Source organism: Nematolebias whitei, chromosome 14 (genome assembly GCF_014905685.2).
Source record: "Nematolebias whitei isolate Nwh7 chromosome 14, NemWhi1, whole genome shotgun sequence".
NCBI lineage: Eukaryota > Metazoa > Chordata > Actinopteri > Cyprinodontiformes > Rivulidae > Nematolebias > Nematolebias whitei.
In genome coordinates, this window is record NC_056511.1 from 45815959 (window position 1) to 45831537 (window position 15579).

At 44.8% G+C, this 15579-nt stretch overlaps 2 protein-coding genes across 2 annotated transcripts in view; both read left to right on the top strand.

Moving 5' to 3' along the window:
* Positions 1-1941: 1941 nt before the first annotated feature.
* smfn (small fragment nuclease) lies at positions 1942-12468 on the top strand (the record flags this gene model as incomplete). The annotated part of the gene is given in 6 exon segments (XM_037687624.1): positions 1942-2025; positions 2100-2177; positions 6201-6312; positions 9666-9774; positions 9942-9995; positions 11808-12468. Coding segments are annotated over 6 exon segments (561 nt in total), but the record flags the coding sequence as incomplete, so codon positions are not given.
* A 2501-nt stretch (positions 12469-14969) lies between these two features.
* hlcs (holocarboxylase synthetase (biotin-(proprionyl-CoA-carboxylase (ATP-hydrolysing)) ligase)) overlaps positions 14970-15579 on the top strand; it is a gene marked incomplete in the record, with an annotated part of 49493 nt that continues 48883 nt past the window's right edge. Inside the window, 1 exon segment of the mRNA XM_037687732.1 lies at positions 14970-15167. Coding sequence (XP_037543660.1) covers positions 14970-15167 — 198 coding nt within the window.

Below are 15579 nucleotides of genomic sequence, written 5' to 3' on the forward strand. Positions count from 1 at the left end.
ACACGTTGGTTTAGTGCTTATACCTTTTACCTAAATATTTTAGGAGTAAACATTTTCAATAATCATGTTAAAAGTTATGTTGTCTTTGGTGCCTGTTTGTTTTCCAGATATATCGGTGTGTGTGAATGACAGGCGTTAAGTGAAAACACTTTGTAGAGCGGTGCTTTATGGTGTTCAGTGCATTTCCTTTATTGGTTGACCGGCAGCTCTGCCACATCCAATATGGCGGCCACTCGGACGTACCGCCGCATCAGGTCCCCCCACTCAACGAGGCGTCCACTAACTGCCTCACCAGTTCTCTGTGGTGAACGCCCTGGCTGAGATGACAATTCAACCTTTATTTGTACAGGTTAATCCCGTTGAGCCTCGAGGACTCATTTACAAGAGACACCTGAATAGAATCAGTGATGGAGAAAGGTCAGGGGAGCTTGGAACCAATAATGGTGAACGATTGTTTGAAACGTGTTTAATAGATTAACTCAAAAACCTCCGCTCTGACTCCAAATCCACCCAAATTATCCCCACCCGCCCAAAGCTATTGTTACCTGCAAAATCAGAATGAAAACCGCCCAATCTGGCAACACTGGATGTGGCAGGACGACAGGTTTTTCTGTACTCAAATTACTGTTGAGTGCAGAGAATATTATGTGTATATATCATTTTCCAATGCAATAATATTTGTTTGTGGAACTCTGCTGATGCCACAGGAAGAACATTTCCTTGAACAAGTTAGATGAGCAGCAGGTTCAGACTGTCCGTTGGCTACAGAGGGCGTTGGGGGCAGAGCCATTAGAGACGGTAACACTGTTACTCCTTAGTGATGCAGCAGGAGGTGGAGGGAACTCTTAGTCTTTGGAGAAGACTGGAAGTTTGTTGCAGAGTTCGCTGTCGGCTGCTTCACTTTCTTCTTCCATGAATTTTGTCGTATTTCCAAAATAAACGCTCGGATACTTCATTGCTCCTGACAAACAGGTCACACTGATTAGAGCGGGCGACCGTTCCAAGATGGCGGCCTTACGGCTCGTCAGCGCCAGTAGGCGACAGTGGTCAATGCTGTATCTAGTGTTTGTATGATATCTATGGAGCTGGCTGGCTAGCTTGCTGTATGGTGGCCTACACGGCCCAATTCTACGGTGGCCGAGCGGACATGTAATGTGATATGCAGTACGCTCGGGAGTAGGAGCAGAAAAAAATAAAATTTAAACGCATTTTAAAATCGATTTATGGACCTTTTGAATCGATTCAGAATCGCCAGGACTAAGAATCTAGATTATTTTAAAAAAAATCCATGTTTTTCTGCACCTCTAGTTGGAAATGGCAAAAGTGAAGCCATGGGAGAAGATGCCTCGTTCATTCAGAATGGAAACACGAAGTAAAGCTGTGCAATGTACTTTACAATGTACTGCAGAAATATACTTCTTGATCTCTTCAGCAACTCAACATAGAAGGTCTAAAACAACTTAAATTAACAACACGTTTATATTTAGTGATTATGACGATTTTACGACGTGACATGCTTTGAATTTTAAGTTGGAAGACAAAAGTTGATTGGTGCATTTGGACAGCAAAGGGTTAACCCTTCACAAAGCTGATGCAGGAGAAATGTGTGTGTGTGGCAGATCAGCTGATCAGCTGCCGGAGGGAGCTTCCCCCTGCACTGGTGGGCTGCACACATGGTGCAAAATCATTTAAATAATTTATTGTAAATAACTCATGGCGCATCCATCAATCGGCCAATTGTGTCTTGTCCAATCTTACCTTGAAAAACCGTGATAGAGTGAATCCACGATAAACGAACCTCGAAGTAGCGAGGCACTGCAGTACAGTAAGTTGTTTTTAATGAGCAGAACAGTCAACCTTCTCTGAATGCTAGCTTCTTGTTCAGTGACTCCTCCCCCACTGTCTCTAAATATTTAAGTATATATTTTTTCCTTTGAACAGATGACAGGCTTGGACATTGAGAAAGATCAAATCATCGAGATGGCATGCATCATCACAGACTGTGACCTGAACATCGTAGCTGAAGTAATAAAACCAAACAACGCTGCTGTTTCTTCTGCTTGTTTCATTAATAAAACTCTCTTGTTGCTGGTTGGCAGGGGCCCAACTTGATTATCAAGCAGTCAGATGAGCTTCTGGATGGGATGTCTGACTGGTGTAAAGAGCATCATGGAAAGGTAGACGACTCCATTCTCCATGTCTTATTTTAATGTCAAGATGTTCCAGTTGCTCAGGTCATGACCAGAACTGTTTGATTTTCAACTGGACCCAGCACAGCAGGCTTATGGAAATCGTTGGTTGTTCATTTTGACTCTGTACAATGAACAGATTATGACTGTTATACAAATTCACCATCCTAATGAGTGAGAAACATATTTTAGTTAATTTCAAAATTCACAGGCTCTTAAGAGAACACGTGTAAGCAAAAACGTAGCTCTGACTGAAGGTTACATCGTTCTGCCCTCAAAGATTAGGACCTGCTGACACTGATTGATTCCCTCTCAAGCTGCTGTATCTCTTTAGCATTTTATGTGCGCCCTTAAGATAACTATTTTGCACTGCAGATAGTCATCTTGTTTTTATTAACCTTTTATTTAATCTGGTATGAGTGAGATCACCAGTTAGATCACTGATCTGTTTTGCAAGGAAGGCAAGCATGCAGCCTTTCAGTGTCTGTGAGAAGTGTCTGCTTATTTAGTTCTTATCAATAAAAAACATTAATACTAAAAGAAGAGGGGTCTCTAAAAAGAGAAGGTACGCTTGTGAAAAACATTAAATATTTAAATGACTTCTAAAGTAAAATATTTAGTTTCGAAAACTTTTACTATCGCCAACCTAATTCAAGATGGCCACCACAGCCAATTGACCTTAATACCTTAACATGGCTATAATTTAGTTTTCTTTACAAGAAAATACAATGTTAAAATTTGGTGTGGTAATAGCTGAGAGTCATTCAATATGTAAAAGTTTCAGCAAATGGCTACAACTCAATTATTTCTCAACATAAAAAGGTCTTAGTTTAAACCTCCAGCATAAAAAGCAGGCACCAATACACATTTCGTTAAGGAATGATAGACCTTTAACACTGATTTTGCTTTTAAATAATCAGAAAATAGTACAACAATTAAATGAAAAAAATAAAATGTCCCAAGTGTTTTAAGAATATGAATAACACACCTCTGAAGAGATAACTTCTGTAAAGTCTTTCAAATTTTTCCTCTTTGCTTTGCCTTATTTTTACAATAGATAAATAAATCCATCCATTATCTTCCGCTTATTCTGAAGTCGGGTCGCGGGGGCAGCAGCTTGAGCAGGGAGGCCCAGACATCTCTTTCCACAGCCTCTTCCAGCTCTTCTGGGAGGATTCCAAGGCATTCCCAGGCCAACCGAGAGACATAGTTTCCCCAGCATGTCCTGGGTCTTCCCCGGGGTCTCCTCCCAGTTGGACATGCCCAAAGCACCCCACTAGGGAGGCGCCCAGGGGGCATCCTTACTAGATGCCTGAACCACCTCAACTGGCTCCTCTCGACGTGGAGGAGTAGCGGTTCTACTCCGAGTCTGTCCCTTATAATTTACCTTTTCACCCTGTCTCTAAGCGAGAGTCCAGCTACCCTGCAGAGAAAACTCATTATAACCGCCTGTATCTGCAATCTCATTCTTTCAGTCACTACCCAGAGCTCATGACCATAGATGAGGGTAGGAACGTAGACCGACCGGTAAACAGAGAGCTTTGCCTTACAGCTCAGCTCTCTCTTCACCCCAACGGACCGGTACAGAGTCCACAGTACTGCAGATGCTGCACCGATCCGTCTGTCAATCTCACGCTCCATTCTTCCCTCATTCATGAACAAAACCCCAAGATACTTGAACTCCTCTACTTGAGGCAGAACCTCACCCTAGACCTGAAGAGAGCAATCCACCCTTTTCCGGTTGAGGACCATGGCCTCAGATTTGGAGGTGCTGATTCTCATCCCAGCCGCTTCACACTCTGCTGCGAACCGTTCCAGTGAGAGCTGGAGATCATGGCACGATGACGCCAACAGGACCACATCATCTGTAAAGAGCAGAGATGGAATCCTGAGGTCACCAAACCGGAAACCCTCTGCCAACTGGCTGCACTGAGAAATTCTGTCCATAAAAGTTATGAACAGAATCTGTGACAACGGGCAGCCCTGGTCCAACTCCCACCTTGAAGGGGTCCGACTTACTGCCGGCAATGCGAACCAAACTCTCGCACCGCTTATATAGGGACTGAACAGCCCGTAACAACAGGCCTCCAATCCCATACTCACGGAGCACCCCCCACAGTGTACGCCGAGGAACATGGTTGAATGCCTTCTCCAAGTCCACAAAACACATGTAGAAAGGATGGGCAAACTCCCATGACCCCTCAAGGACCCTAGTGAGGGTAAAGAGCTGATCCAGTGTTCCACGGCCAGGACGGAACCCACGTTGTTCTTCCTGGATCTGAGGTTCGACCAACGATCGGACTCGCTTCTCCAGTAACCCTGAATAGACCTTACCAGGGAGGCTAAGGAGAGTGATGCCCCTATAATTGGAGCACACCCTCCGGTCCCCCTTTTTGAAGAGGGGAACCACCACCCCAGTCTGCCAGTCCAGTGGCACTGCCCCCGATGTCCACGCCATGTTGCAAAGGTGTGTAAGCCAAGACAGCCCCACAACATCCAGAGCCTTATTTCAATTCAATTCAGTTTATTTATGTAGCGCCAAATCACAACAAAGTTGTTTCAGGGCACTTTACAGAAACATTCATATACATAAGGAAATCAGGGTGAATCTCATCCACTCCCGGAGTCCTGCCACCACGGAGCTTTTTAACTACCTCGGCGTCCTCAGCCACGGTTATGGACGGATCAACCCCAAAGTCCCCCGACTCAGCTTCCTCCATGGAAGACGTGCTGGTGGGATTGAGTAGGTCCAAGAAGTATTCCTTTCACCTCCTGATGACATCATTGTTTGAGATCAACAGCACCCCACCTTCACTGAACACAGCGTTAGTAAAGCGCTGCTTTCCTCTCCTCAGCCGCCTGATGGTTTACCAGAATCTCCTCGGAGCTGACCTAGAGTCTCTATCCAAGGTCTCACCGAACTCCTCCCACATCTGAGCTTTTGCCTCTGCAACAGCCAAGGCTGCACACTGCTTGGCTCTCTGGTACTCCTCAGCTGCCTCCAGAGTCCCACTGGCCAACAAGGCCCGATAGGACTCCTTCTTCAGCTTGACAGCCTCCCTAACCAGGTGTGTCCACCACTGAGTTTGTCGATGGCCACCGCGAGAAGCACTGACAACCTTGCGGCCACAACTCAAGGCAGCTACCTCAACAAGCGAGGTGCAGAACATGGCTCACTCTGACTCAATGTCCCCCACCTCAGCTGGGATGTGGTTAAAGCTCTCCCAGAGAGCTATATCTAGTCGGTACCTCTCAATCTCACGCACAAGCTCAGGCTCCTTCCCTGCCAGAGAGGTTACATTCCATGTCCCAAGACCCAGCTTTGAGAAGCCAGGGTCAGAGCGCCAAGGTCCTCGCCTTTGGCCACTGCCCATAGCATCATGCACCTGACTTTTATAGCCCTTCTTGCAGGTGGTGGGTCCACAGGAAGGCAAACCCATGCTGCTCCTTCAGGCTGAGCCTGACCGAGCCCCATGGGTAGAGACCCAGTCACCAGGTGCTCGCTGATGAGCCCCTCCCCCAGACGTGGCTCTAGGTTGTTGCCCCGGTAACCCACGTCCGGGCAAGGGACATGGAGTTCCTTGCTGTGTCATGACCATAAAAATCTTCCGAATCGCTCTTTGTCTGGCCTGTCACCTAGGACCAATCTGCCTTGGGAGACCCTACCAGGGACAATTATAATTGCCCCCGACAGCATAGCTCCTATGATCATTCAGGTGCACAAACTCCTCCACCACGATAAGGTGGCGATTCAAGGAGACATTCTGTCCAACATATTTTTCTTTTTGTAGCCTCTGGCCTCTTTGCACTTTTTTGAACACTTACAATACAAATTTCTCTTTGAAATGACCTCACTCAGTGAAAACTTTGACTCAACAGTCATCTAGCTTGAGGGAACCCTTTGCCATGTTGTGGTCACTGACGTAAAAACAAAACTACTATGTGGAAAAATCTGCGAGGCACTATTGAAGCAATTTGTTTATTCAAAATGTTCTGTCTTGTTTATTTCAGTCAGGACTGACCCAGGCCGTACGAGACAGTAAAGTTATTCTGGAACAAGCAGAATACGAGTTTCTATCCTTTATCAGGCAGCACACCCCCCCTGGACAGTGTCCTCTTGCTGGTGAGTTACTGACAGAATGACATGATGCAGTCTGCATGACTAGTTCCAAAACACAATTGTCATTCATAAGTTAAGTACCGGTTTAAAATGACCCTAGATTGTTTATGAAACGGTGTCTACAAACGCAGTCCTTGCATTAAATACAACTTTGTGCATGTTTTGCATACCTGCATATTGCTTTTCTGTGAATTTCACCATTATCAAACTAAAATATGTCATTTATGAGAATCGTGTAGATCCTAAGAGTTGTTATTTTTGGGGTGGTGTGGGGGGAGGGGTTTGACAGGTTAGGTGGATGACATCATTTCCCTTTAAGAAACCGCGTTCCTTCTCGGTCACTTGGCTTAGCAGGTGCTCATCTGTTTGGGGGGTTTTGTGGGGGGGGGGGGGGGGGGGGGGAAGAAAACTCCGTGTTGCATGCTAGCTTACAGCTATGTTAGTGACGGAAATTGTTGACCAGCAGGGAGGGGTTAGGACATAGACATCTACAGTGCCTTGCGAAAGTATTCGGCCCCTTGAACTTTTCAACCTTTTGACACATTTCAGTCTTCAAACATAAAGATATAAAATTTTAATTTTTTGTGAAGAATCAACAACAAGTGGGACACAATCGTGAAGTGGAATGAAATTTATTGGATGTGTCAAACTTTTTTAACAAATAAAAACTGAAAAGTGGGGCGTGCAGTATTATTGGCTCCCTTGCGTTAATACTTTGTAGCTCCGCCTCTTGCTGCAGTTCCAGCTGCAGTTCCAGCTGCAAGTCTCTTGGGGTTTGTCTCCATCAGTTTTGAACATGGAGACACTGAAGTTCTGCCCATTCTTCCTGCAGAACAGCTGGAGCTCAGTGAGGTTGGATGGAGAGCGTTTGTGAACAGCAGTCTTCAGCTCTTTCCACAGATTCTGGATTGGATTCAGGTCTGGACTTTGACTTGGCCATTCCAACACCTGGATACGTTTATTTGTGAACCATTCCATTGTAGATGTGTCTTATTGTTTTGGATCATTGTCTTGTTGGAAGATAAATCTCCGTCCCAGTCTCAGGTCTCTTGCAGACTCAAACAGGTTTTCTTCCAGAATGGTCCTGTATTTGGCTCCATCCATCTTCCCATCAATTCTGACCATCTTCCCTGTCCCTGCTGATGAAAAGCAGGCCCACACCATGATGCTGCCACCACCATGTTTGACAGTGGGGATGGTGTGTTCAGGGTGAAGAGCTGTGTTGCTTTTACACCAAACATATCGTTTTGCATTGTGTCCAAACAGTTGGATTTTGGTTTCATGTGACCAGAGCACCTTCTTCCACATGTTTGGTGTCTCCCAGGTGACAAACTTTAAACAACACTTTTTATGGAGATCTTTGAGAAATGGCTTTCTTCTTGCCACTCTTCCATAAAGGCCAGATTTGTGCAGTGTACGACTGATTGTTGTCCTCTGGACAGACTCTCCCACCTCAGCTGTAGATCTCTGCAGTTCATCCAGAGTGATCATGGGCCTCTTGGCTGCATCTCTGATCAGTCTTCTCCTTGTTCCAGATGAAAGTTTAGAGGGACGGCCGGGTCTTGGTAGATTTGCAGTGGTCTCATACTCCTTCCATTTCAATAGGATTGCTTGCACAATGCTCCTTGGGATGTTTAAAGCTTGGGAAATCTTTTTGTATCCAAATCCGGCTTTAAACTTCTCCACAACAGTATCTCGGACCTGCCTGGTGTGTTCCTTGGTCTTCATGATGCTCTCTGCTCTTTGAACAGAACCCTGAGACGATCACAGAACAGGTGCATTTATACAGAGACTTGATTACACACAGGTGGATTCTATTGATCATCATCAGTCATTTGGGACAACATTGGATCATTCATAGATCCTCACTGAACTTCTGGACTGAGTTTGCTGCACTGAAAGTAAAGGGGCCCAATAATACTGCACGCCCCACTTTTCAGTTTTTATTTGTTAAAAAAGTTTGACACATCCAATAAATTTCATTCCACTTCACGTTTGTGTCCCACTTGTTGTTGATTCTTCACAAAAAATTAAATTTTATATCTTTATGTTTGAAGCCTGAAATGTGGCAAAAGGTTGAAAAGTTCAAGGGGCCCAATACTTTGTACGTAATAATTGTACGTCGCCACTATATTGGATGTAGCAAAAGTGAAGCGACAAATGGAAGATGCATCATTAATTCATAAGCAACACACAGAAAAAGCTATGCAAGACTTTTCTATTCCAAGGTTTATAACTATCAGTCACACACAATCTGTGTGTGTGTGAATATATGTATATATATACACACACACACACACACACACACACACACACACACACACACACACCGTCTGGAACTCTGAGTCTGGCATGTTGCTGTTAAGCCATGATTCCTTGAGACAAAGCTCTGCACGTTTCATCATCTCCTCTGAGACACACCCTCTCAAACGAACCAAACGCATCTTGTCCAAAGAGCAGACGTTCAACAGAATCAGAGAGGACTATCTGTAGTCTGCCAGCGTTAGCTTTCATCCTTTCTGACACCCCTGCCCGGCAGCCTCTTCTTCAACCGGGCGTAGCGTCTCCTCTTCCTGTTGGAGCGCCCCTGCTGCAGCCTCCGCTCAGATGACTTTAAGAGCTGTGTTTTGCCGAGCGTAGATTTAAGATCGCTGCTGTATTCTGTGGTAACTCCTCAGTTGTCCTCATCGGTTCTCTTCAGCTATAATTCACACGCTTAAAGCGTGCAGTCAGGCTCGGAGTCGATTTCAAAACTCCTGAAAACTGCCGCTACTTTTGTCTCACACTTTGTACCCTATGGTTTATATGCCGGAGCATCTTATTTATGTATTTTTTTCATAATTTTCAAAAGTATATTTTTATATTTTGAAGGGCTTCCTGCCGTCTCTCAGTATTTCCTGCCAGTGACTAACGTTTTCCTTTGACAGAGCTGGGCCCTCGTGGCTCCCGGCACCCCGCCCCTCATGGGGGCAGGCATTTGCGACACAAAGAGAACGCCCTCAGGTGTACAAGGTCTTTCACTCAAGGTTTCAAGTACCCAACTATAACTCCTCCCACTGTCATCATGTGACCAGAAGTCTAACCTGAATGACCAGTGAGATACTTTCGAGGACCATCCCCCAAGATAGACGTGAATTAATTTCTTTAACTCGGTCCCGTGTTGTCTATTTTGTGCTTCATGCACAGACCTGTTCATTTGTTCAGCGATAATGGAAAATGCACAGAGAATTTAATGACGCAGCTTTCTAGGTGCTAGTTGTGTCACCTTTATTATCCCTCCTGAGTTTGCAGGTATGGAGTTGGGTATCTTTTCATACGCTTGAGTTAGCCAAGTCTTGTGATTTCCTCTTCTCTAGGCAACTCTGTTCATGCAGACAAGAAGTTTCTGGATAAGTACATGCCACAGTTCATGCACCACCTTCACTACAGGATCATTGATGTGAGCACCATCAAGGAGCTCTGCAGGTGACGATCTGTGCACATTTGAATAACCTGTTGCTTGACGGGTGTATGTAATAACCAAACTGGTACAGAACTGAAACAATTTCTGGTTAATTCAGTTTATTTTAGTTCTACAAACAAAATGTGACTTGCATTGCTTTTTTTTCTTCTTTCTTTTTACAATTTTACAGACGGTGGTTTCCAGAGGAATATCAAAAGGGGCCTCACAAAAGCTCAACTCACAGGTAAATTAGAAGCTCAAATCTGCATCTGTCTAATTTTTAACTAACAAGTGCACAGTGTGGGGCAAGACTTTATAACATATCGTGGTTTTTGTGGTTAGGCTTTCTGCTTGAACATAAAAATAAGCAAAAACAAAGAGTACATTATAGGATCTAAACATTTTCACCTTAAAACAGCAATATCAAAATGAATGAGGGGGACAGTTGAACCCGGAGGCTCCGCCCCTGTTTAATGATGGACGGTTTCTTTTCACAAAGATGGCCTCCTTTACTCCTCTCTCAAACCATCATTCCTCTCTATCCAGGATGTGAACATCTTCATCCCTGAAAGAGTGACCTCTGGTCTGGAGATGAGTGTAGACCGCAGAGTCCTGGCCTGATGATGTTGATCTTCTGTGCTGGTCCATCCTTTTGGCCAGTGGCTGTTTAGTTTCTCCGATGTAAGACTGATCACCCTCCTGACACTGAACAACATACACAATATTACTAAGCCTCTCCCTATGCAACTGGGTCTTGGACTTCTTAACCAACAGACCCCTGTAAGGATCCACAACCTCTCCTCCTCCACCATAACCCTCAGCACTGGCTCCCCTCAGGGCTGTGTGTTGAGCCCCCTCCTGTTCACTCTGCTCACATTGTGCAGCTACCCATCCAGGCTGTCACATTGTAAAGTTTGCAGATGATACAGGTGGTGGGATGCATCACAAACAATGATGAGTCCAGCTACATGCAGGAGGTGGAACACCTGGAGAGCTGATGCAAAGAGAATGACCTTCACATCAATGTGAAGAAGAAAAAAGAGATGGTCGTGGACTTCAGACAGAGATACACACACACACACCCGCCCCCGAACATAGGGAGATCTGCAGTAGAAGTGGTCTCCAGCTACAAGTACTTGGGTGTGCACCTGAACAACAACCTCAGCTGGAGCAACAACACCACCAGCCTGATGAAGAAAGATCATCAGAGACTCTACTTCCTCAGACGGCTGAGACGAGCTGGTCTGGAAGCTCAGTCCTCACCTCCTTCTACAGGTGTGCAGTGGAGAGCATCCTGTGCTCCAGCATCAACGTGTGGCATGGAGGCTGCACAGCTGCAGAAAGAAAAGCTTTGCAGAGAGTGGTGAAGGCTGCACAGAAATCTGTTGGAATCAGCCTCCCCACCATCACAGACATCTATGGAAGAGGAAGAGGGCCACCTGCATCATGAAGGACCACACTCACCCAGCACAGTTATATATATTATATATTTTTATTTATATATAGTATATGATAGTTATATATATAGTTATATAGCTCCTTAAGATACTCAAAGCTCTTCACAACAATCTGTGTCCCATTCATACAGCTCTATACTAGATCTCTACAAAGATAACTGAACAAATCATTCTAAAGAGACTAATCAGAGCTTTATCACATTCATGCACTGATGGACACACATCAGAGGCAGTGAGGGGGTCAGTGTCTTGCCCAGGGACACTTCAGCATGTGACTGCTGGTGGATTCGAACCCACAACTCTCCCACTGGAGGACGACTGCTCTAACCACTGAGCCACAGCCGCCCTGTAATGAACAGATTCTACTTTCGTGACTGATTCTGATCATTAAAGGGTGAATATATGAATTAAGTTGTTGGTGGTAAACCCCACTTCAACGAGGGGAAAATAAAACCAAATGTGGAGGGAGTGTCGTCCTTCTTCCTCCATCACAGCCTTCGTTATTGCTACACACTAATAAAGTGTGTCTCTATAAACATGTTAAAATGGTCAAAAACTGGGTTTTCAGTTAAACCATTTAACAATTTGTGTGTCTTCAGAGCTTTGGAGGACATCCAGGAGAGCATTAAAGAGCTGCAGTACTACAGAGCCAGCATCTTCAAAGCTTCAGCGGAGGAGAAGAAGCGCAAAGTTGTAGACGAAGCAGGCAACAACTTGAATTAGCCGAGACCACGAAGAAATGCAACTCGTTTCACTGAACAGAGCCGTTTCACTGGGTGCATGAATTGGTTTTAGTTTCTGTTTAAATTTGGCTTCACAGCAACTTTTCAGTGCCTCTCACATTTAAGTTTAATTGCAGGAAGCAGAATTCAAAGAACAGGTAATTAAATATATTTAAAGTGAAACTTACAGGCTACATGTTTAGTTTTCACGTATTCAGGTATACGGACGGTGCGGTCCATTTAGGCAGGGTGGACAACACGTTTCACCGTGCTCCATATACTGTGTGTGCACGAGGTGCTTTTTATTGTACTGCCTGAACTGGTAGTTTGTTGGCATTCTGACTTTCATTACCTGCGCAAGACAAAGTATTCACATTTATCTTTGATATTATCTTTGTATGAATGAATGAATTGTACAAGCAAGCACACATTGGATGTACATGTACTGTATTTACTCGTGTGTTTTGATAACGGTCTCCGTTGCAGTGGATGAACGTCTGTTTTCAGTTTCTGTAGAATCAATTAAAAACTCGTTTCAGGTCAGAGCGATCAGATTAAAGTCCAGTTATTGAGCAGTCACTCAATCTACGTTATGTAACGGGTTGTTAAATATATATGTTTACATTTGGAAACACCTGTGCAGCACGGTGGCACAACTGGTAGAGCTGCTGCCTCTCAGCGAGCAGGTCCCTGGTTCAAATCCCGGTCAGGGGACTGTTCTGGGTGGAGTTTGCATGTTCTCTCCGTGCATGCGTGGGTTTTCTCCAGGTGCTCCAGTTTCCTCCCACAGACCAAAAACATGCATGTTAGGCTGATTGGTAACTCTAAATTGTCCCTAGGTGAGTCGTTTGTCTCTGTGTCCCTGTGATGGACTGGAGACCTGTCCAGGGTGTCTCCCCCTCTCACACAGTGATTGCTGGACATGGGCACCGGCGACCCCTGTGACCCAAAGAAGGAAGAAGTGGGTAAAGTTGATGGATGGATGGATGGATGGAAACTGCAATAAAACATAATCCAGGTCAACACTTGCTGCTGGAGCTGCAAGGACTTAGAAAACACAGGAGCAATGGATCAACTGTAATAAGAAATGTGTCCAGCCTCATGTTGCAGGATATTTTTTCATTCATTCAACCTTTATTGAGACAAGTTAATCCCATTGAGCCTCGGGGACTCATTTACAAGAGAGACCTGATTTCTTAACAAAGAATGATGACGGTGGACAACAGCATCAATAGACGGTCATAAAATAGGTATAGGTATACAAATTTGTTTTTTTTTCTTTTAACAAATCAAAACAAAATAGCAACCAAAAGGACCATCAAGAGGAATAGTAGCAAAAAGACAGCTGGATTCTAAGGCGATATAGAAAACTAAAAACAGGAACATGTCTGCATTGGTTTTTGCCAGGACCTTAACAGGGTTTTAAATAGTGGTGCACCGATGGCAGTTTTCTGGCCGGTCCCCGATCACCGATTTGTAAAAAGTCTGACCTGATTCTGATTTAGTTTTATAATCAACACTCAGGTGTTAAGGTCACAATGCACCTTCAAGTTTCAAGTCTTATTTTATTGAAAAACACACTCTTGAACAATATCCTAGAACAATACAGACTTGTTTTAACTGGCATGAGGTAGTGCTTGAAATATAAATGAAGTTCAGACAATTGTTGTTAAAACAAAAAATCTGTAAAATCGTTTTCTCGTGCAAATATTGTCCAATTTCCCAAAATTAAGTAAATCAGGGCCGATAAATCAGCCGGTCGGTGCACCCTTAGTTTTAAAGCCACTCAGAGAGGTCAAAGGTCGAGAGCTTCAGGTGTTTTTACAAGATATTCCAGGAAACAGGAGCGGAGCAGGAGAAGGTCCTTTTGTCTAGTTCAGTCCTCACTGAGGGAACACTGCAGGTAATGATGTCCTGAGAGCGCACGCTGTAGCTGCACTCACACAGAGACATGTAGGAGGAGATGTATGAAGGCAGCAGACCAGGAAGTGATTTAAAGATGAAAATGTACCAGTGGGAGAGTCTGCATGAAGTTAATGATGTCCAGTTAACCAGTGAATACTGGGTGCAGTGGTGGGTACGATAATCACAGCCAGTTATGAATCTTAGTGCACCATGATAGACAGCATCCAACATCTGCAGCATCCAACATCTGCAGGGTGCTTGTAGGAGCGTTCATGTAAATAATGTCACCGTGATCGATGGAGGGAAGGAAAGTCACAGATACAAGGTGTTCCTCAGGGTTCAGAGTTAGACAGGATCTGTTTCTGAAAAACAAACCAAGTTTAACTTCCAGTTTCTTTAACAAGTTTTCCACATGGAGCTTAAAAGAGAGACGTGAGTCGACCAAGATACACAAATATTTATAGGAATCAACAAACTCAGTGGGGACACCATTTGAGGACCAGATCAGAGGAAGAAGTGCTGGGACTTGTTAAGCCCTTTGGCTGTGGCTGTCTGACTGGGAGGAGGGACAGGAGGCCCTCAGAACCATCAGCTCCAGCAACTGGTTGGTCCCCTTGAGGAGTTTACTGCTTTGTGGGGAAACAGTTTACTGGAACTCCTCTGACTGATGAAGCCCTCTGGATAGAGGGTGCAACGTCTCTATAAAAAAGAAACTGTCCAGATGACCTGACTGAGAATGATTGGATTTGGTACCTGGATGACTGAGCATGAACTTTGTCGTTTGCTGGGACGGACTTCCTGTAGCTGTAATAATCAAGAGGAAACATCTCGGAACGCACTGAATTCATTTAGATGTATTCACAGAAGAAGTGAGACCAAAAGTAAAGTGAAAACTGTTGAGCAGCGTCCAGCAGTTCCCCTCCGGGTCAGTAGGGGGCGAGCGCACAGCCCGCAGCAGAAACCGGAAGTGGGGAGGAAGCGCAGCAGCAGAAACCGGAAGTAGCGCGTCCGGCAGCTGGACGCGCTGTTTGGAGCGATTTCAAGAAAACAACTGTAAAATAAGATGACAAGAAAGCACCGTTCAAGAAGCAGCGTGCGCTGGAGAAGATGTTAATAACCTTGTGTTACGTCTACATGTGGGTTCGTTTTCACAAGTGTTATTCGGTGCTGATCCGGAACAGTCTGTTCAGACTGAGAAACAGTCGGAGCAGCTTCTGCTTCTGTTCTGGTTCCACTTCACCTCCGACTGGACTTCGTCCCAACCCGCCGGTACCGGAGGACAACGTGTTCTTGCAGCTCGGAGACAAGGCGGTGTATGTGACGGAGCTCCAGGTGGGTTCGAACCCCGTTCACCTGACTCGTTGCGTGCTGTGGACAGGTCACGCGTGGACAGCTGCTGCTCTAATTGTCCCACGGTCCAACAGTTTCTCACGAGTTGTGTGTGGAGGTTCATCCATGTGTACAGTGTACACAGATCCAGTCCCGAGCACGTGGACTGCTGCACGTGACTGTTCTGTTTCCTTTCGTGTTTTGTAAACTGGTTTGTAACAAACTGGTTTAGAGCTCACATCAAACTTAACAATAAAGTGTGGCCGACACTATTCACACATACAAACCAGATTCCAAAAGAGTTGGGACACTAAACAAACTGTGCATAAAAACTGAATGCAATGATGTGGAGATGGCAAATGTCAATATTTATTCGTAATATAACATAGATGACAGATCAAAAGTTTAATCTGAG